At 38.4% G+C, this 18,574-nt stretch overlaps 4 protein-coding genes across 7 annotated transcripts; 3 read left to right on the forward strand and 1 right to left on the reverse strand.

Annotated features, from left to right (window-relative positions):
- Positions 1-1,436: 1,436 nt before the first annotated feature.
- Positions 1,437-3,974, forward strand: LOC111330943 (uncharacterized). The gene is made up of 4 exons (XM_022935947.2): positions 1,437-1,705; positions 2,342-2,902; positions 3,127-3,367; positions 3,517-3,974. The coding sequence occupies exons 1-4, from the start codon at positions 1,639-1,641 to the stop codon at positions 3,845-3,847; spliced, it is 1,200 nt and encodes a 399-aa protein (XP_022791682.2). The 5' UTR covers positions 1,437-1,638; the 3' UTR covers positions 3,848-3,974.
- A 1,266-nt stretch (positions 3,975-5,240) lies between these two features.
- On the forward strand, positions 5,241-8,682 carry LOC111330942 (uncharacterized). Of its 2 annotated transcripts, XM_088751561.1 has the most exons (7): positions 5,241-5,259; positions 5,352-5,471; positions 5,713-5,831; positions 6,415-6,576; positions 6,750-7,190; positions 7,545-7,779; positions 8,231-8,682. In XM_088751561.1, the coding sequence occupies exons 3-7, from the start codon at positions 5,786-5,788 to the stop codon at positions 8,568-8,570; spliced, it is 1,224 nt and encodes a 407-aa protein (XP_088607687.1). In that variant the 5' UTR covers positions 5,241-5,259; positions 5,352-5,471; positions 5,713-5,785; the 3' UTR covers positions 8,571-8,682. The 2 variants fall into 2 exon arrangements, with proteins under 2 accessions (XP_088607687.1, XP_022791680.2); XM_022935945.2 differs by lacking the exon at positions 5,241-5,259 and having other exon boundaries at positions 5,312-5,471.
- Positions 8,683-9,827: 1,145 nt separating this feature from the next.
- On the forward strand, positions 9,828-13,802 carry LOC111330982 (ectin). 3 transcript variants are annotated; one of them, XM_022935996.2, is made up of 5 exons: positions 9,828-9,967; positions 10,667-10,819; positions 11,369-11,482; positions 12,121-12,367; positions 12,658-13,802. In XM_022935996.2, the coding sequence occupies exons 2-5, from the start codon at positions 10,741-10,743 to the stop codon at positions 13,076-13,078; spliced, it is 861 nt and encodes a 286-aa protein (XP_022791731.2). In that variant the 5' UTR covers positions 9,828-9,967; positions 10,667-10,740; the 3' UTR covers positions 13,079-13,802. The 3 variants fall into 3 exon arrangements, with proteins under 3 accessions (XP_022791731.2, XP_022791732.2, XP_022791733.2); XM_022935997.2 differs by lacking the exon at positions 9,828-9,967 and adding an exon at positions 10,436-10,625 and having other exon boundaries at positions 10,724-10,819; XM_022935998.2 differs by lacking the exons at positions 9,828-9,967; positions 10,667-10,819 and adding an exon at positions 11,092-11,162.
- Positions 13,803-14,388: 586 nt separating this feature from the next.
- Positions 14,389-18,127, reverse strand: LOC111330945 (galanin receptor 2b-like). Its single transcript, XM_022935950.2, has 2 exons — positions 16,693-18,127; positions 14,389-16,274 (listed from the first exon to the last, which is right to left on the reverse strand). Exons 1-2 carry the CDS (start codon positions 16,721-16,723, stop codon positions 15,208-15,210), a joined length of 1,098 nt encoding a protein of 365 aa, XP_022791685.2. The 5' UTR covers positions 16,724-18,127; the 3' UTR covers positions 14,389-15,207.
- Between the last annotated feature and the right edge of the window lie 447 nt (positions 18,128-18,574).

Below are 18,574 nucleotides of genomic sequence, written 5' to 3' on the forward strand. Positions count from 1 at the left end.
TTTCAACTTTAGTTTTAGTAGTGACTAATTGGTAATTAAGCCAGAAAGATACCGTTTTTGGATTTATACTGGAGCGTAACACAAGCAAATTTTTTAGTCCCCACAAGAAGATGAACCTTAAATGACATTTATTCACCTTGTCATGAGGTTGACCTATAGGAGAAATTCTAAGTCAAGAATTTCATTACTTTCTCAGCTCTTTAGTGTACAGGGTTTTCGGATTGAGAGAAGTAAGACTAATAACTACGTCATAACTCAACAGCCATGCAGTTAGAACAGGGAAACTATTACGTATGGAATTGAAAGCATGCAAATTATCCTATGCACGGGAAAACGCAAGCCTGTGAATACTGGAAATTTCTTCAAATCAATAGCCAACAAAATTTGTTTGGATCCGTTTGACACTTCAAAACAACCTCTGATACTCTATGTGGCCGTTCTGTGAAAAGTCGACTAAAAGCGCCTTCGGTCGTATCTTCAAGCGGTAGACAAAGGAAAAAGATGAGGTTTCGATTCTATATTTTAAACACCATGATAACATAAACTCAAGCGGCAAGTCATTCACGAATTTCTTTATACCTTAAAATGGCAAATTTTACGTTGAAGTAATATTATCAAATACTTCATTTTAGTTTCATTTGATTTCATTTCCTGGTTGTAAGGAAGTTTATTTTCACCATGACAATTTGCAGTCGCGACGTTAACAACAGATAGAGAGAGGAAGACATTTTCAAGAAGTCAGGTATCTTAGAAGTGTTTGCACAAGAAACGAGATGGAATGAGAAATGAATAGTAACCGACTTCAAAAAGAATCGACCATTTTTAACTGCGAAGTTTACCTTAAGGTCATGTCGATTGACTTAAAAAACGACTTTTCATATGTGATCAAAATTAAGCAAAGACAGCTGGAAGCCATGTCGTTTTTGTCCGCGTTTCAAAAAAGGGTATAGCGTGACCACGTTAATTTGACTAAAAAAGCCATTTATTTATTTCATTTCATTTTTATTTAGCTTGTTTTTTAGTTGACAATTTATCTTGAGATCTGAAGTGACTAAAATTCCTACAGAAGTTCTTGAGTAATTTTACAAGTGGTACTTTAACGGTTATTACCAGTGCAATTGTTATGAAAAGAGAGAAAAAAAAACAGAATACAAGACAGGAATAAATGTGTGTCAAGTTAAAAAGTGGAAAACTGGAATTCTGTCCAGTAACAACTACCCTGGTTTTTAGTTCCCTCGATTAAAAGAAAATATTTCAAGTAAGACCTTGAACGGTAGCCAGATTTGCCGGAAGACCTAACCATTTCGTGTTTCGTCGGAACAGTTCCCTAAAGAAATAATGATATTTGTCCAAGCATGAAATATTAAGAATTGCTTCTTCAAAACTACCAGTTGTCAACTAGTACTTAACTTGTACTCAATTGTTGAAGATCTCAGACACCCGCTGTGCATGCTTCAAGGCTGGTTGACTCAGTGAGTGGCTTTGAATGGCGAAAAGTTAAAATCCAAAGCTCAAGGGATGAAAAAACCATGGCATAGTGCGACATTAAGTTTGATTTCAGGGAAAGGACACTAGAAGCTTGATGTGACATACAGATAAAAATGGGACAGCAAGGAAGAAACTCTCCTTTCCTTTAGTATGAAGACACCTTTGAAATTCTGGACTAGATTAGTGTTGCTTTGTCTAGTAAACCTTTTGCTTGCGGGTAAGTCTGCAAAGCAGGTAGAGGGAAGAGGATTATCAATTCATATTAACACTAACTGATGGTAATTAACAGATACATGTACTCCTTAGTGCTTGCATGAGTGAAGAGCATCAGATTGTCATCTTTGAAATTAGGGACTATGCATCTTACAAAGCTACTTTAAAGTTTTTTTTACCGAAGTGTAATTATGTAATGCTTTGTCTGGGACGCAAACCACTGATCAGAATTGGTTTTCCGGACTGATCGACTTATTAAGAACACCGTGCGTTTTGAAGTAGTCTTAGTTGCCCGGAATTATCTGTAAATTTCCAAATCGTATCCACTTTCATGCGTTTCTGAATTCCTTTTCGGAATTATAATAATGATGATAATTGACGCTTGAAAAGAAGGCCAATTTGTTCTTAAATTCTCTGGTCTTTCGATGAAAATAATGGTTAGCGCGCCAACTTTCTTGCTGTCATCAAATCTCTCTTGGGCCTTTTGCCGTGTTTCCTTTTAAAAGACGATACCCGTCAACCGTTTAAAACTAATACGTAGCTTTATTTTCTAACTAAGTGGTCCTTAATTACATTTCTTTCACGTGCTCTACTCTCTATAGAGTATATGGACTGAATAAATCATGTGTTCGATTCGCAGGATATGCAGATTCCTATGGCCAGAATGCTGGAATTGATAAATTTCACCAACCGAATGAAGAGAGTGTGTGGGAGATCCCTTCAGTGTCTCATCTTCTAACAGGCTTGGATGTCTTCCAGCAATTGAGTTCAAATGGTAAATCTGCAGCTGTTGATTACAAAACCGCCAAAAAACCTACAATTATGCCTTGGCGATCTCCTAAAGTTTTTATGAAGCTTTTATCTAATCGTAAAAAATATATTCACGAGTGGCTTCATAAGTTTCTGGCTTCAAGAATGAATTACAGGCAAAACATGAAACAGTCATCACGTAACTCCAAAGAACGCCCTAAGAAAGTGGGAAGTTTTCAAATTTCTGACGAGAGGGTAAATGGAAGAGGCGAATATGCCATTTCACCTGACCAAAAAGACTTTGAACTAAAACTGAATCTTAGAATAAATGGAAAACAGCGACATCAGCAGCAGCATAAGCAAGAACAGCAACAAAAACCGAACCAGAATCTACGAACACAGCGACCACCACAGCCACACCAACCAAGGCCAACTACAGCAAATTGCATTCGTAAGTAAAACTGTTTCTCCATAGCTAGACCCCTCTTTAATGAACGTTAGCAATTAGCGCTACACGCATGGAATCTTCCCTCTTCAACAACTGTGTGCCTAAAATTGGTGAGCATCCTTATGTTGCCAATGTTGTTATCCATGAATTACTATAAAATAGCACAGTCGTTCACTTCCTTTTCTGTAGGAAAGAAAATTTTTTCTTTTTTATCCATCTATTATCAGATTCCTCGTTTGAACAAGAAGCCTTACGCATACACAACAGATACCGAACAATGCACGGTGCTCCTACGCTGATATTGAATTGTGACATGAGTAAAAATGCAACGAATTACGCCCGCACACTGGCAGATATGGACGCTCTGGTGCAATCAGGATATACTGAAAGACCCAATCAAGGCGAAAATCTTTCTCTTGGTTGCCATGGTAGTAGGGAGCAGACCGCCGAGGAAGCAATAAAAACATGGTATGTCCGTCTCAAGTCTGTCTTATTTGTGTAGGTATTGGTTACTCCCACCTTTTTTTCAGGTTTCTTTGAAAGTTCGCTGGTAGCCAATCATCTTTCTCGGAGAGGGAGACTCTTGATTATCTTGATGCTGTATTGTTCTGATGCAGGTTTGATGAAGTGTGCCAGTACACATTTGGCAAACAGGGTCCACAGTCGGGTACCAATCATTTCACGCAGCTGGTCTGGAAAGAATCCAGGGAGTTGGGAATTGGGAGAGCATCCAACAATCAACCTAATGGAAAAACTTGCACCTTTATTGTTGCTCGCTATAAGCCTTTAGGAAACTTTGAAAATGGTGATGATGCCTACGTGAAAAATATCCAGAAGGGAACGTTTGATGAAACTTATTGCAGAAATATTCCGAAAGCAGGTTTAGAAGGAGGATATGGTTTCAAGAGATTTCAAAGTCCAAATTTCAATGGGACTTATGGTGGATGAAATACAGAAACTCTTACTCTATATTGTTCTCCCAAATCCAGTTAGGACATTTAATTGTTTCCTATACGAATTAATGAGAATAGACCAAGATACATAGGATAAAAGAAAAATAAAAACAAACAAACAAGTATTGAATAAATAAAAATTAAAATACAGTAGAGGGATAACTCTATGTTATATTTAGTCTGGGATCCGTTATACATTTTATTTTAGCAAAAAAAGTTATTTCCGGACCTCACCTAAATGCCTTGAGCTTTGTAATCAGTTAGCAAACCGCTTATTCACATCACTAAAACTATCACCCCAGCCAAAACAGAGGTCACAAGGAATTTAACATTCAAACTCCTATGCCACTTCCATCTCCGTTCACGGTTACAAGGGGAGAAGAATGAAAACATCTGATTCTCATATGAGAAAAGGAGCTTCGGACTTTCGGATTTTAGGTTCTGATGGTCGAGGCTTGAGGTACAGAACTATTTGAAAAGCCAGGCCATAGGTGCACACGTAACGGTTGTCTTCTCAGGGAGGTGCTACAGCTTGGGACCATTAGAATTTTATTTAATTTCCTTCGAGTCGCAGGCAATGATTGAATGTGAACAAACTTTCTTACGGTTTTTAAAGTACCTTCGAACTTCAATGTCAAAAATGACTGAAGATCCTCTGCCGCCTTAGGATATTAAAGATCAAATCGTCTTTAGTAAAATGTACGTTTTTCTAACTCTTATTTTCTTCAAAGATAATTTAGTATTCTTTAACTAGTAAACAATTTCTTGCTAAAGCATCCTCCCCTTTGTGAGCTCTGTGCAATAGAACGGTTCATTTAAATTGATCTTTCCTGCAAAAACTTGTTACTAATGATAGTTCAAATAGGAAACTTCTACTGAATGTGATCTTGACATTACCTGCCAGCTGTTAAAAAACCTAGCTTACATCGTATCAATTTCGCGATAGACTTGTTAGTTGAAACCGTTTTCGAAAATTAAACTTTTTTCTTCACTCAGAGGATAAGGACGTCCCTTCAATTCATAAAACCTCATACGTTAGAAATGTTTTAAGCAAATGTCATATCACGTAAGTTCTACTCAGCCTCGAGCTATAAAATTGTGAACTTGGTCCCACAGCTGCAGCGCATTGTTCTAAAAAGGAAACCTCTGCGGTGATAACTATTGTCTATTGCATTCTTCTCTCCAATATTTCCGACGGGACATACAGTAATAGATGAAATAGGGGATGAAGATGACTTATGCTCACAACTTGAAAGAGTAGAGACAAAGCATTGCAGAGTAGAGGTGTAATCTGGGGAGGATAATCTTATGAAATAGTCACATAAATACACCACCCGACGTTTGGGAACAAACTAGAAGAATTACAAACACAGAGGACCTGGAGCGCTGACCAATAGACCGTGTTAGGTATTTGAATCATGAATTTTTTATCACTTTTCCTCGGATATCTTCACACTATCATAAGAAGCCCTTGAATTTGAACTCGTTATCTTAAACAGGTGTTTACTTGTGCAAACAGTGCACGGAGATACCTATAACAGATTTCAAAAAGAAGAAATAAATTTAACAAGAAAAGAAAGATCTCAGGTAGCAGGCTGTTTTAAGTCGCGGACAAAGAGGTATGTGTACACATTTTTCATCAAACATTCCGGAATGGAAAGGGAGGAATTTTTCATAGCATGAACGCCATTTATACGGTACATATCGTGTTTCATTGCTTTGACGACTAAAGTGATTCTTCTAGATCGAGTTTACATCTTGCTTGAAAGTGATATTACTTCGATTGAAACAATACAATGTTAATTTCTTTTACTTTTGATGTTGTTGGATTGACACCGTGAAATTTTCATTCGTTTTAAGGCTTTGTTTTAAGTGAGACACTTGAACAAGACAAGAGGTGAATCTTGAAATTTGATCTTCGACACTTGAGGGTATGAAAGCTTGGATTGTCAACATCTGTGTGCTTTCCTTCCTGTTAGGTATGCAATTCAAAGCTAGCTACTCTAGCGAGTAAATCGAAAGTTTGATTAAGCAGTAGTTACGATGTAATACTGTCGCTGAAAGTTTTTATTCGAAAAAAGTCCTTACACATTCTAAAATAGTGGAAAAGTCTGAAATCATTTTAACTGGAACGCTTATCGACCTTCATAGCCTTCCAAAACACTTAATAAGTCAACTTTGGTTGCTGTTAAACGTCTTTTGGTTACTCTGGTTATATCCTTAAGAACTCCGGCACCGGTTCTTAATTATCAAATGTAAAGTACTTTCCATAGACCCAAAATTGAGGTTGCGTGCACTATTTACACTCTGACCATGCCATTTTCTATGCGCTTCTTGTTCTAGTGTTAAATTGTAACTCAGCCGGTGGTACTTAAGCTAAACTATATCTGCAACTGAGTCCTATACAATCTGGATCTGAAAACTTCTTGAAGATGTTTATAATCGTTGGTATTTTTTATTGACATATCTCAAGGTTTGTCAGTCTTATTTAAATTCCTCTTTTAATAAAATAATCTATGACGATCTCGTCCATTTATTTTTGTAAGTTCTTCCCATTTTTAGTTCAGGTTTACGCTGACCACTCCTCGAAAGACGAAAAAAGGGAAAATCTAGGTTTCCGCCCGGTGCACTTTTCTGCTGTTGGTCTGCCTCTAGGAGACAATCCAGCCAATGGAGGAGCGCCATCGACAGGAGCTTTTAAAATCCAAGATGGAAACGTTGTCGGTATGTATGCAGTACGATGACGAATGTCTCAACCCTCGTCAAAACAAATTGAAATGAGTGAAATGATCGAAAGGGGCGTTTCGGGTCCTGGCTATTGTCCTTGAGTGATGATACTTTGGCACCAAGTCATGTGAACCACGATGAAAACAAAAAAAAATCCCTCTATTTCATAGGTGCAGGTACGTATGAGTTTGAGCCGGATGGTGTGGATGTCGATATCGGTCTGAAAATATCAAACAAAGCGCATGGTGCACCTGGAGGGGCCGGGGCAGGCGGAGGACCAGGTGCAGGCGGAGGACCACGGGCTGGTGGAGGACCGGGTGCAGCTGGTACCCCGAGGCCAGCGCTTTGTCCGGTACCCTGTTCACAAACTAAACCAACACAGGCGCCTTCAGCTACTCCCGGTGGTGCTGCAGCCCCTGGTGGCGTAACACCGGGTAGCACCACACCTGGGGGATCCACACCGAGTGGATCCACACCAGGTGGCGTCACGCCCGGTGGTGCTACACCAACTGGTGGAGGAGGTGCTGGAGGAACAGGGCCTACACAAGGAGTCACTACACCTAAAACTGGAGGAGGAGCTGCCACAACACCACCAAGTAGCGGTGGTGGAGGTATCAGGGTATTCTGTTTGTAATCTATGCTCACTCTCTCTGATTCTTTAAGCCCACGGTAATATATCAGTTCCACGTCGATATTCATAGAAATCGTGTCTAAGGCAGCAAAGCTTCAATAAGAAATGAAATATTCGAAGCTTCTGCGTTTCCAAAGTGTCTCCTTTAGCTTCCTGAGAGGTACCAAGAGGCATGGGGGGACATTAAAGCATAACCAATGAAAATGAATATTAAGATTACCAGAAGAACAAAACAAAAAAAAATGGTTTCTGAATTCAAACATAGGAGATCCCTTCCTCTTGATCCTTTCCGTACAAAGCTGCAACTTAGAGCATTGCTTTCTAATGCTTTTAGGATCAGACGAAGAGCAAGCACTGAGAAAACATAACGAATATCGAAGAAGGCACGGTGTTCCGGAAATGAAGCTAAATGCCGAGATGAGCAAGGCTGCAGCTGCATATGCCCAAAAAATTGCCCAGATGGGTGCACTGAAGCACGCCTCACGAGAAGAAAGAAACGAGGACGGGGAAAATCTGTCCATGGGCTGTGATAGTGATGGTCAAACAACAGCTGAAGCTACTACAAATTGGTAAAAAAAAAATAAGTTTTTTTAAATTTGTAAGCCTGTATGCTAATTTGTCATCTTATTTCTTTGAAAATTCTGGCCATTCCTGAGTTGGTCATTCGGTTTTACGGCTGGACTGTTGGTTGGTTGATCAGTTATTCATGGGAGTGGTTCGTTAGGAGGCTGTTCTTGAGAAATCGTCAGTTTGTTTATAGAGTGGTGAATCAGTCGTTCAGGCAGCCAGCTAAAGAGTCAATTAGTCTGTCAGTTTGTCAGTAAGTCATGCAGTCAGTCAAATTATATTAGTCATCCATGATCAGTTGATGAGACCATGGGGGAAAATCATTATTCATATGTACAGTACTTTTTTTCTGGAGTAGTCTGTCACACAGGTAGAAAAGTTAAAAGCGTACAAGAAAATTAGACACCGATGCTGGCCGATATTTCTTTTTCTCATCCACGTTTTTCTGCAAAGGTACAACGAAGTCTGTGAATATGGATACTCCTTTGGCCAACCAAGCGGAACTGGAGGGACTGGCCACTTTACTCAAGTTATTTGGAAGGGAAGTGTCGAGCTCGGTATTGGAAAAGCAGACATCGATAAGGATGGAATGAAATGCTCCTACATTGTAGGTCGTTACAAACCAGCTGGGAATATGATTGGGGATTACGCTGAAAACGTACCTAAGGGCTCCTTTGATAAAGCCAAGGATTGTACAGGTGTTAAAAGGACGATTATGCAATACTTGTCGCCACGCTCCAAGATTCACCACAAGAAACGAGCAAGCAAATCACACAAACACGAACATAGATAATGTGACTGCAGTGGACACAATGCAGACAAAAAAATTGCTGGATGCATAAACAGAGCCTCCTTACTCTAATTCCATGTTGAAAAAAAAATAAATTTAGAGACTTATATGTTTAGTGCTGGGGAGTGGAGAGTGATTCTTTTCCATGAACTCAGCTCTCTTTTGTCAAAAATTTCCGATCTTTTTGTCGTTAAACAGGATGGTAGCGAATATGAACCGTTTACACTTGGTGGTTTCTAACGAAGCTTTCAACTGTATCATTGTGTAATTCCACTAAATCACAGCAAAATGTCTCCGCATTGAAAAAGATCCGGTCCCAGGCAGTTTTTGCCAGAGCACAAGCTTGAAGGCTTTAATTTCCAGGTCAACATTTTATGTGGTGATCACTGTGTTGGGCCTGCACTAGCGACCTCGATCAAAATTCTTCCAAACAGACCTACCTCTCAGTTAAAGAGTGCTCTGAATAGACTGCTCTAGACCGCAGCCAATAAGCGACACTTTCTGTTTCTTATTCATGCCACAAATATAACGAACTTATCGAACGTCATTTCTTAACTGTAGAGACATAGCAATCACCCCTTAGAGAACTTTATTTTAGTCTTTTAGCCAATGTGATCACATCAGTGGCCTTCACCTCTCAAGGATACTGTCATCGATAGCAGTTGTTCCTCTTGGGGAAGTCTTTTACTCCATTCTCGTAAGAATAGGGTGGGTCGCGAGAGCCTAACTTCCCCTTTTTGGCTAAAATCAAAGAAGAAAAATATGCGGATATCGATATGCTTAGTTTATTTGACAATGCAAATTATAAAAAAAAACCTGGCTTAAGGTAACCTGAAAGTGACAAGTTCTTTTCTCTAAAGAAGTTCCAAAATGCCAGAAAAGAAGAGCGAGAAGGGCGAGTTAAGTTTCGAAAATTCCTGAAAGAAAGATGCCACCAGATTCCCCCCCCCCAACGGCTCATTAAATACAATAAAAACATTGCTGTCTTAGGGCGCCTCGCTTCAAATTTGTGCTCACACGCCTATACCCTAAAGATAGTACTTTAGAACTGAAGCCATTTATTTCATAAATTGTCGCGTTTTGAATATTGAACTTCTTTGTTATGTCGCGCAAATTTGTCACTTCTCTACCAAAACAAATCAGGAGCAACCAGTCAAATAACAGCACGAACAGTCTAGAATGCTCTGTTTGGACAACCTGTAACCAAAACACCTTACCGTTAGCAAAAGCTTGACTTTTCCCACGAGTGTGGCAAAGAAGAAGTTTTCAACGAATTTGGTCTGCTTTGCAAGAAAAGACGAATCGCATAACAATAATTGATGACGAGAAAAACATCTTCCTGCTGACCTGGTCGACATTTGACTAACAAGGATAGTTCTTTTAAAGAAACGGACCAGCAGGTACGACAAGATGAAGTATTTGACCTTACTGAAATGAACGAAGAGTGCAACGAAATTTGTTCAACTATATTGGCGTTTTAGGTTCGATGAAGATTTATCGAGATAGTTGACTTTGTTAATGACGCGGTGTTTTCTTTTCTTAATAGAAAACCAGGGGGTCTCCTGATTATTTCGTGTAAGGCAAACAAAAAAATTTGTTTAATTTGTTATCAGACAAGTCAATCTGTCAAGTGCCACATGAGGTTACCTAAGTCGTTTATCCGTCGCTTAATTGTACTTGATGATTCTGTTGAGCTAAGTAAATTTTCCTTGTCAATACCCGCCTTTATAAACAGAATTGATACGATAAAAAAGCATAGGTCAGAAATAGTGGTAGTCATTGTACTACTTGGATTCATTTAGAAATGGGGCAATGTAAGACTGTATTCATGCAAAAGTTTTGATAAACTGTTCTGCAATTTATTTTAGCTCAATATTTTTAGAGAAAAAAAGAAAAAGAGACACCCGCTTAACTGTGAAGGGTGGCAGTTTTTCCCGCCAACAGGTGGCCGCAGCAAGGTCATATCTACAACAATATCGAGAGGATAACCTCAAAATGGCGTCCGTCCATGATTCACGATAATATTCCGGCAAACGTTTAAATATCTAAGACGGAAATGTAAGTTTGAAAAGTGTCCTGGTGCCTTCTAACTTTTTTAGGAAGACGAAGCAACCTGGATATCATTCTCTGAGAAGTTCGAGAACTTAAACTTTCAGGTATTCTTCGCAGTAGCATGATAGGAATATTGTGGACCATTCCATTGCTTGCTGTCTTCACTTTCGCTAACGGGCAAAATTATGGAGTCTATGGAGGTGAGATGAGCTTTTCTTTTTAACCCAAGTAAGAAATATTATATTTTACTTTAATCATCGCGGCTAAGGGAAACTTTACCACGGTTAATGAACCGTTACGAAAAGAGAGCGAAGACTGTCACATTTGTGTCAAGAACTAAATTCATGTGTGGGAATTCTATATGTTCATAGTTACGTTAAGCTATAATATGGTTAAAGCATCACACCCAGACTTAAAATTGATTGATCTTGATACATTGATCGCGAAAATTTTTTTCCTTAGAACCAAAGTTCTACCAAGTTGAAAATTATAGAAGAAACGTACTTGCGGAGGCGTAGAGTTTTGAAATTGATCCTTCGTCAGGTCCGTATTATGATAAAATGGACAAAGATTTCTGCAAGCTTCGTTTATCACAGACATAAATTACTTGCACTCGCTGCTTTATTATGTAAACTAAAACCGAGAACGTTGCCACTTGCGCATATTCTCATAACTTCCGTGTTCAACCTTTGGCAGCTAATCGAGTCGATTATCTAATTCCAGTCCTATTTTTCTTGTTTCCTCTCTAGGATATCAGTATCGACCACAGTTTCCACCTTACTACAAAATGGCGCCCGTCTACAGCTGGTACCAACGAGATGCAAACCCAACACCTGCTGTGGAAATGGAACCGAAATCTCAAGGTAAGATAGTCCATTCCTCGAGAGGTTTTGATTTGAGACTCCCTATATACTTACTTAGATGGACAAAATGAAAAAAAGGAATGATAAATTCATCTAAAAGTCCAGGTGCTGGGTACCAATCACGGATTTTGGAAACTTTTTACACAAAAAAATAGACAATTTACCCAGCCAATTGGCTATTTAAAAAGAAAGGCAGAGATGGTGAATATTCTGAGGAACGTAAATAAAATTGTCAAATTGGTTAGCAGAGTGGAAGATTGTTACTTTGGGATCTTGTGACTCAACCCAATTGATGCGTGTTTAAAAGTATTCTTAAGCTTGTCCGTCCCAAGTCAAATCCAAACAAAATAGTTTTTTCTTTACTGGCCTTTTTTCTATCCTCACCTGTCCTACTCGCATTTTGATGAGTTTTCGCTAATGCCTACACCAAAACAGCCCCCAAAACACAAACCTACAAGACGAATTTTCCGTCACAATTTTTTTGAAATACTTCCTAGCTGCGCTGGTTAAGGGAGCCCAGAGAAGAACTGGTGCTGACTTCGAAAATTCAATCACCGTTGCAGAAATCAGTGTTTTCTCGATAGCTTTTAAAATCTCTGAAGAGTTTCAAATATAATAAAATACCTTATTTCCTCCAGATATTACTCCATTCGAAGTGCAGGGACTGTTGTATCACAATCTTCATCGTAAACTGCATAACACTCCAGATCTTCAACTCGACCATGAGTTGAGCCTTCAGGCTGCACGATATGCCCGGCAGATTGCCCAAAGTTTGAGCGTAAAACATTCTCCAATTCTAAGCCGACCAGGGCAAGCAGAAAACATCTTCTTACGCTGCAAAGCATTCAGTACAGGAGTGTCTGCTTTTGAGGCAGTCCAAGAATGGTAAGAATTACTTAAATGATTATGCATAGAAACAACTCAGTCTTTCATCTCTAAAGATACAACTTACTTTGCTCTTTTTCACTCTCTTTTTCATGATTCTGACCGAGAAAAAAAAAAGGGTAGGAATTTATGTTTGCTTTTCTACTTCTAATAACATCATAGAAAGAGTCAATTTCAGTAGTTGTGTATGCATGACGGGAAACTTTCTCCAGACATTAAATAAATTTTTTCCGACGTTTTTACATAACCCAGATCGCTAAAAGAGAGTCGTCTCGTCGTTTATCCACCAGGTATTCTACTGTTTGCCACTGGGATTTTGATAAACCAATCCCTGTAAACGAAAAAGGGAAACCATTCAGCAGGATTGTATGGCGAACAAATCAGCAGCTTGGAATTGGACGGGCAAATTTTCCCGTAGACAAATTCAATTGTACTGCCGTAGTGGCCCGATACAGTCCTTACATCAACGCGCAGAATTACATGGAAAACGTTCAAAAGGGGAAATTTGTTCCAACTGGCTGTCGTTATATAAATGCAGTAGACAATGACCAATTTATTGTGAATCCTGAAGCTGGAAATGGTTGCCAAAAGATTTCTGGATTTAAAGGGCAAATGCTACATGAAAGCTCCTCTTGCACAATAAAAAAGTTATTTGCAATTTTTGGAGCTTCAGTGAGAAGAGGAAAACAAGGATTTAGTGTTGTTTTATAACAGCAAGGGAATTTTTTAGCTTTGTTTTTTCTTGTCATCTTTGATTTCAAAACTACGGTTGTACCTGACTAGACCAGTAAAGCAGCATGTGGAAAACAATTGGAAAATGGACGAATTGTAGATGTCAATGACAAGGAGGAAAGAAGAGAAACAAGATCAAAACAACAACCTGGTAATAACTTCAGCATCAGTGTATTCAAAACTGAAGTTCGTATTTCCCTTTTATAATATTACAATAAGTCAGTGGAATGTTGAAGCTGATCGAACGGTTACCGCTGAGTTAAAATACCACGTTAATCATGTCAGAATAGTAAAGGAGGTATTTAGGTAAAGTAGAAGAGAGAATTAATCGTTTGAATGTGGGAAATTATTGCCTTTTAATTTTTTTCTTTGAAATTTCTATCTGATTAAAGTTAAATGTAATTTAAAATTAGGATGTTATTTATTGATTTTAATGCACATTGTAGAGCCCGGCGGGTGAATTATTAATATGTAAACATTTACTATCATTTACAAGGTTTTTCTGTTTCTTTGCATTATCGTTACGCATCTCGTCAGATGTTCTGTTGATCACTGGTACTCAGGCCGGATCATCTTAAAACGCTTTCCACTACTGTTAAAGCTTCCGGGGTTGAGAATTCTCAAACGCTTTTAATGAGCAATAATTAAATGTGTTGTTTTACTTGATTTAAGTTAAAATGAAAGTCTTAGGGTCTTTCTGACAGTGACGTACTATTTTTGAGAAAATATCTATACAACTACGAACATTTATTTTTTATAATTACTCAGGATTAATCGACTTAGAAAGTTAAATCTCAATGTTACATGTACAAGTTATGAGTCTAATTAGCTTCGTTTTCTATAAAGTACTTCGAACTATAGATTAAAAATAAAAGTCATCTGTGTATGATTAGAAATTGAGTTTTAAATCTATTATGTTCTTTCTAAATGTGCTCTAACTACTAATAAGGAACACCACTCTAATCAAAGTTACTGCCGGACGCCATCCTGCCACCTTAATGGAATATTTGAGCGTTCACGTGTCGTCGATCAAAGTTAGTTACTAGAGTAGTTATTACTTTTGCAAATCACTGAACTTTCGTTTGGAGACATTTTAACATCTGACTCCGCTTCTGAGTAAATAGACATATCAAACAATATTGCTCTGAATCTTGTCATGGAGATGATCACTTGGAGATGGCTTGTGTGTTATAGTAAAACTAGACGCTCGAGGAGCGTTCACTCGGGCTTCGTTTGATACTATTGCATTCGCACAAAACACGAGTACAATTATAATTGCTATGCATGACGAGATCTGAATTGTTGTAATTTTATTGACTCTGTAACATCATTATGTTCCTGTACATTAGTCATATTGACAACTTTTCGAGTAGATCACAATAATCATCATGTCTTCTATTAAGTACTAACAACTCCATGCAAAGAGCAAACCAATATTCACGATCGCTTGTATAATAATAATAGTGGTTATGTACGAAATACCAAATCGTACTTTACGAGTATTGAACCTAATAAAAACCAAAAACAGAAACAGGATATTTAACGGAAGAGCTAAGCTTAAATGTTTAACCTTACTATTCAAGTTGCTTCTGTCAGTATCCTTATCTAATTCGCTGTTGTTAGCGCTACCTTTGAAGTTGTGCTCGTGAACACTCTAATTTTCTCAGCAAGTGAGGTGTTCGTCTCAGCATCATAGTTTGTTGTTACATCGGCTGTTCTAGTTTTGCCAGAATTTTCGTAGTTTGAACTCACATATAGCTAATTTTTTTGGCGTTTGTATGTGAGATGAGGGTGCAAGACAGGAATCTTTGCAACGCGGTCTTCACGAAACACAGCATTCTGTAAATTATGTTATTTACGAAAAGCGAGCACATGACAACACAAGTTGTCGCGCTCTCATCCCCAGTTTCCGCGGCTTAAGCAAGGAAAGCCTGGCACCATGACCCCCTTTTGGCGACCAAGAACGGCTTGCAGTTTTAGACTCGGGCTTCCCTACGGAAACCCGGGTAAAAAAAAATGAGATTGTTGAACGGTTACCCATTTCAGAAAATTTTCCAATGAGTTTGAATCTTTTCTCGCTTGTTTGTTTGAATGAAAGTGAGCAAATATTACAGTCGAGTATCCATTGCGTCCTTAATTTTGAAGGAAAATCCAACAACTGTAGTGCTGGTAGCATCGAGCGATCGACTGAGGGTGAGCATCCCAGTGCTTCGCCTCCTAAAAGAGTTAAAATTGGCATGGCTACAGCAAGAACAAAAACGCCCGAAACTTCTCTGTATAAATTTGCGGTAGCTGGGGCACATCAACACATACAAACATGGATTTATAATACTGTTAGCGTGGCAGAGCCAAAAGAAGAATATTTCAACTTCCACTGATATACTGTGATAGATATCCGGGCGATAGTAAACCAAGTAGTGCATAGCATGAGCTGGAAACCAGCAGATTGCAAAAACCACGACAATCAGAATCAAAGCTTTTATAATCCTTCTCTTTTCCCTCTGAGCTGATTTATATCTGGCCTTGCTGACATTACCAGGAATTTTTCGCTGCCAGAGTCTATGTGTAATGAGGCTATACAAGACCAAAAGGATTGTCAGAGGCACAAAGTAAAGTAAAATGAAAGTAACCAAATAATAGGTCTGTCTTGACTTCTGATTGTCAAGTGGGGAAAATATGCGAAGGCAATAGCTGGCATCGTTATCTTCGAGTATGTCATTTGCCATCATAAATGGAACTGCATATGCTGCAGAAGATATCCATATAGTTGTTGTCATGACCTTGCCATTTCGAAACACGTTTGCTTTCATGGGATAACAAATAGCAAAGTAACGATCAAACGAGACCAATAAAACAGTGAAAATGGAAGCAGGAATTGAAATTTGATAAGCAAAATGGACGAACTTGCATGTTACTTGGCCAATGACGCCTCCGATCCATTGCTGGCCCACATTGATGAAAAGGACCGAATAAGGCATAGCAAACAGGGTAACAAGTAGGTCTGCAGCCGCCATGTTTGTTATTAACAGATTTGTTGCGCGATTTCCAGCCTTCCTTCTTAACGCTAAGGAAATGCCAAGACCATTTCCAACCAGTCCACATATGATCGTTACCGCATAAACGGTTGTAGTAATGATTCTGCTTGTGTCAATGAACAGCTTCACTGAGTCACCACCTATTAGAGATTGATAGAATATTTACAAACATTAATTTAGGGCGAACAGAATAGGAGAAGTAATCCTTTACATACCTTCGAATTCTATTTTAGTTTTATCACTATATTATTTCATTCCAGTTAGTTATTTACTCCATCCTTGACCCACCATTCAAAAAATTTTATCTACCTCTTTCCCATTCCCTATTATGTAGAGTCTCACTTCGCCTGCTTTGTTCCTTAGAATTGTCTACCACTTTATCACACCTCACCTTCACCTTCTCAGCGAAGTTGTATCACGGAATATTTTCTATCCATGCTGATGCCGTGGGTCAGTGAAAGCTAGAAGACTTGTTTTTAAATCTTTTTTAATCATTTTAGTGGTTTAAGGCCTCGCAGGAAACTCTAAGACCATTTAAATGCCAACATGAAAGCTTACCTTTTCCACTGCTTGAATTGGAGTTATTCATCTCATCAAATATTCCGAGTTCCAATTTCTACAAACCAACCTGCAAAACACTTCATTAAGAGCGAATTTTGTTAAGGGTTTTCTGCATGTTCGTTAGTCACACATGCCAAAACATTTCATGCTTTTTCACAAGAAAACTCTCACAAAAACATACGCCAAAATCAAATACTTACCTGCCCTTTTCTCGTGAAAAGTGTCTCCTGTTTCCCGAATGCAATTTAATTTGACATGGTAGTATGCATCTTGCAAACTTATGTAATCCTAATTTGAACACCTATGTCACTCTTAGATCTCCAGGGAGATATGCAGTCAGTTGTATCATTAAAGAGGCGTCTTTGGAGTTATATGAAAATATTTTGCGAGACGTTTAACAAGACGAAGATTGTTGGGATTTTGCAGCTCTCACTACCTTTCGGAAGAAGTCTGAGAATATGAAGCCAAATTGTTTGCATATTTTGACATCCAGTATTTTAAATTAAATGAAAACTACAATGCACTATTTACCAGAAACGAGACAATAATCGGCACACCGTCCAAGGCTTTTTCCTCAAATGACCTGTTTGCGCTCTAATATCTAAGCTAATAAGGTGGTTTTAGCTCGTAATTGAACAAAAAGAGTAGTTCTGACTTATGAATAGAAGACGAGATAGGTATTATGCCATACATCAAATTAGTAGCTACGAATGTCATATTGTCCAAAGAACTGTAATAATGTTTGCCTAAAATAGTAAGTTGAAAATACAAAAGCAATAAACTGAACATGTGTAAGTAAACACGTAAATGTACAGGAGTACATATTTATGGTAATTGAATTATGTTTTCCAAGCGTTTTAATGCATGGGAAACCATTCTGACAGGATGAAGGGAATTTTTTGGTTTTCAATTGAAGACGATTCTAATTTTTTCCTGGAAGAACATTGAAACAGCAAATACAAGGACATTTAAATTTCTATGGCATTCTACACTTTGGGTAATAAGCCGGATCTAGACGATGTCGAAAATCAGCTTCTGCTATCATCATGTTGGTTCCTTTAACCGGAAAGGATTTACTTGATAAATAATTATCCAGAGCAATTTATCTATGCATTCTTTCTGAAAAAAGGAGGTATAGCCAAACCCGAGTATTAGCTGCGCTTTTCTTAATCAAATTGTAAATAAATTAAATTATAAGTCAGTGCTATCTAATTTAGTTTCCATTATACTGCATGTAAGTCATTTTAAAAACGGCTTTCAACTCACGGTTGGCTTTAACTTTGATAGCAGGTGATGAAACTTATAATTTATATTCCCCTGTTTTTTCTCTTCGTATCATCAAGTAACTTCAGTACAGCGGGTTTTGAAACGGTCATTTATCGACGGCGTGGGCAAGATACAGCACATTGATAGTGGACAGTCTATAACCTGAGGAATTTCCTAGAACATATAGGGCATATAAGACCAGGTGATCATGCAAAGAGACTCATGGAAATACTTGAACTCGATCGTACTTCGATTACAAATGTTACGATAAATAAAGGAGTAAAAAGTACGAGGTTAGGATGGCATAATTTTGGGGAACTTCATCTTGGCTCATGACAACAAAGAGGGAAAAACAGGCCGGTGGCAATATAAAAAGGGGGGCTGTTGGCTGTGTTATGTCTTTTATCTCTCGGTTTTTCACAAAGTAAACTCGGTTTATCATTAAATATAAGAGATTTGAAGCATGCGAACATTATAAGGGACCTCGTATAGAAACCAGCAACACACCCCTCATAATAACCTTACGTTCGGACCTCTATCTAAGTGGCCACTTCTCGTGGGTGACTGCATGATCACTCCTATCTTCATTGCGTGCTTTTTTTCTATGTGCTTT

The sequence above is a fragment of the Stylophora pistillata genome, chromosome 3 (assembly GCF_964205215.1).
Source record: "Stylophora pistillata chromosome 3, jaStyPist1.2, whole genome shotgun sequence".
NCBI classification, from domain to species: Eukaryota; Metazoa; Cnidaria; class Anthozoa; order Scleractinia; family Pocilloporidae; genus Stylophora; species Stylophora pistillata.

Bases quoted from the DNA above. Each gene is read 5' to 3' on its own strand.
- LOC111330982 (XM_022935996.2), top strand. From the start codon at position 10,741: ATGATAGGAATATTGTGGACCATTCCATTGCTTGCTGTCTTCACTTTC. The intron at 11,483-12,120 runs GTAAGATAGTCC...TATTTCCTCCAG, and splicing joins AATGGAACCGAAATCTCAAG to ATATTACTCCATTCGAAGTG. The intron at 12,368-12,657 runs GTAAGAATTACT...TTTATCCACCAG, and splicing joins TTTGAGGCAGTCCAAGAATG to GTATTCTACTGTTTGCCACT.
- LOC111330945 (XM_022935950.2), bottom strand. From the start codon at position 16,723: ATGAATAACTCCAATTCAAGCAGTGGAAAAG. The intron at 16,275-16,692 runs GTAAGCTTTCAT...AATCTCTAATAG, and splicing joins CAATTCAAGCAGTGGAAAAG to GTGGTGACTCAGTGAAGCTG.
- LOC111330942 (XM_088751561.1), top strand. From the start codon at position 5,786: ATGAAAGCTTGGATTGTCAACATCTGTGTGCTTTCCTTCCTGTTAG. The intron at 5,832-6,414 runs GTATGCAATTCA...TCCCATTTTTAG, and splicing joins TGTGCTTTCCTTCCTGTTAG to TTCAGGTTTACGCTGACCAC. The intron at 7,780-8,230 runs GTAAAAAAAAAA...TTTTCTGCAAAG, and splicing joins GCTGAAGCTACTACAAATTG to GTACAACGAAGTCTGTGAAT.
- LOC111330943 (XM_022935947.2), top strand. From the start codon at position 1,639: ATGAAGACACCTTTGAAATTCTGGACTAGATTAGTGTTGCTTTGTCTA. The intron at 1,706-2,341 runs GTAAGTCTGCAA...TTCGATTCGCAG, and splicing joins AGTAAACCTTTTGCTTGCGG to GATATGCAGATTCCTATGGC. The intron at 3,368-3,516 runs GTATGTCCGTCT...GTTCTGATGCAG, and splicing joins GAGGAAGCAATAAAAACATG to GTTTGATGAAGTGTGCCAGT.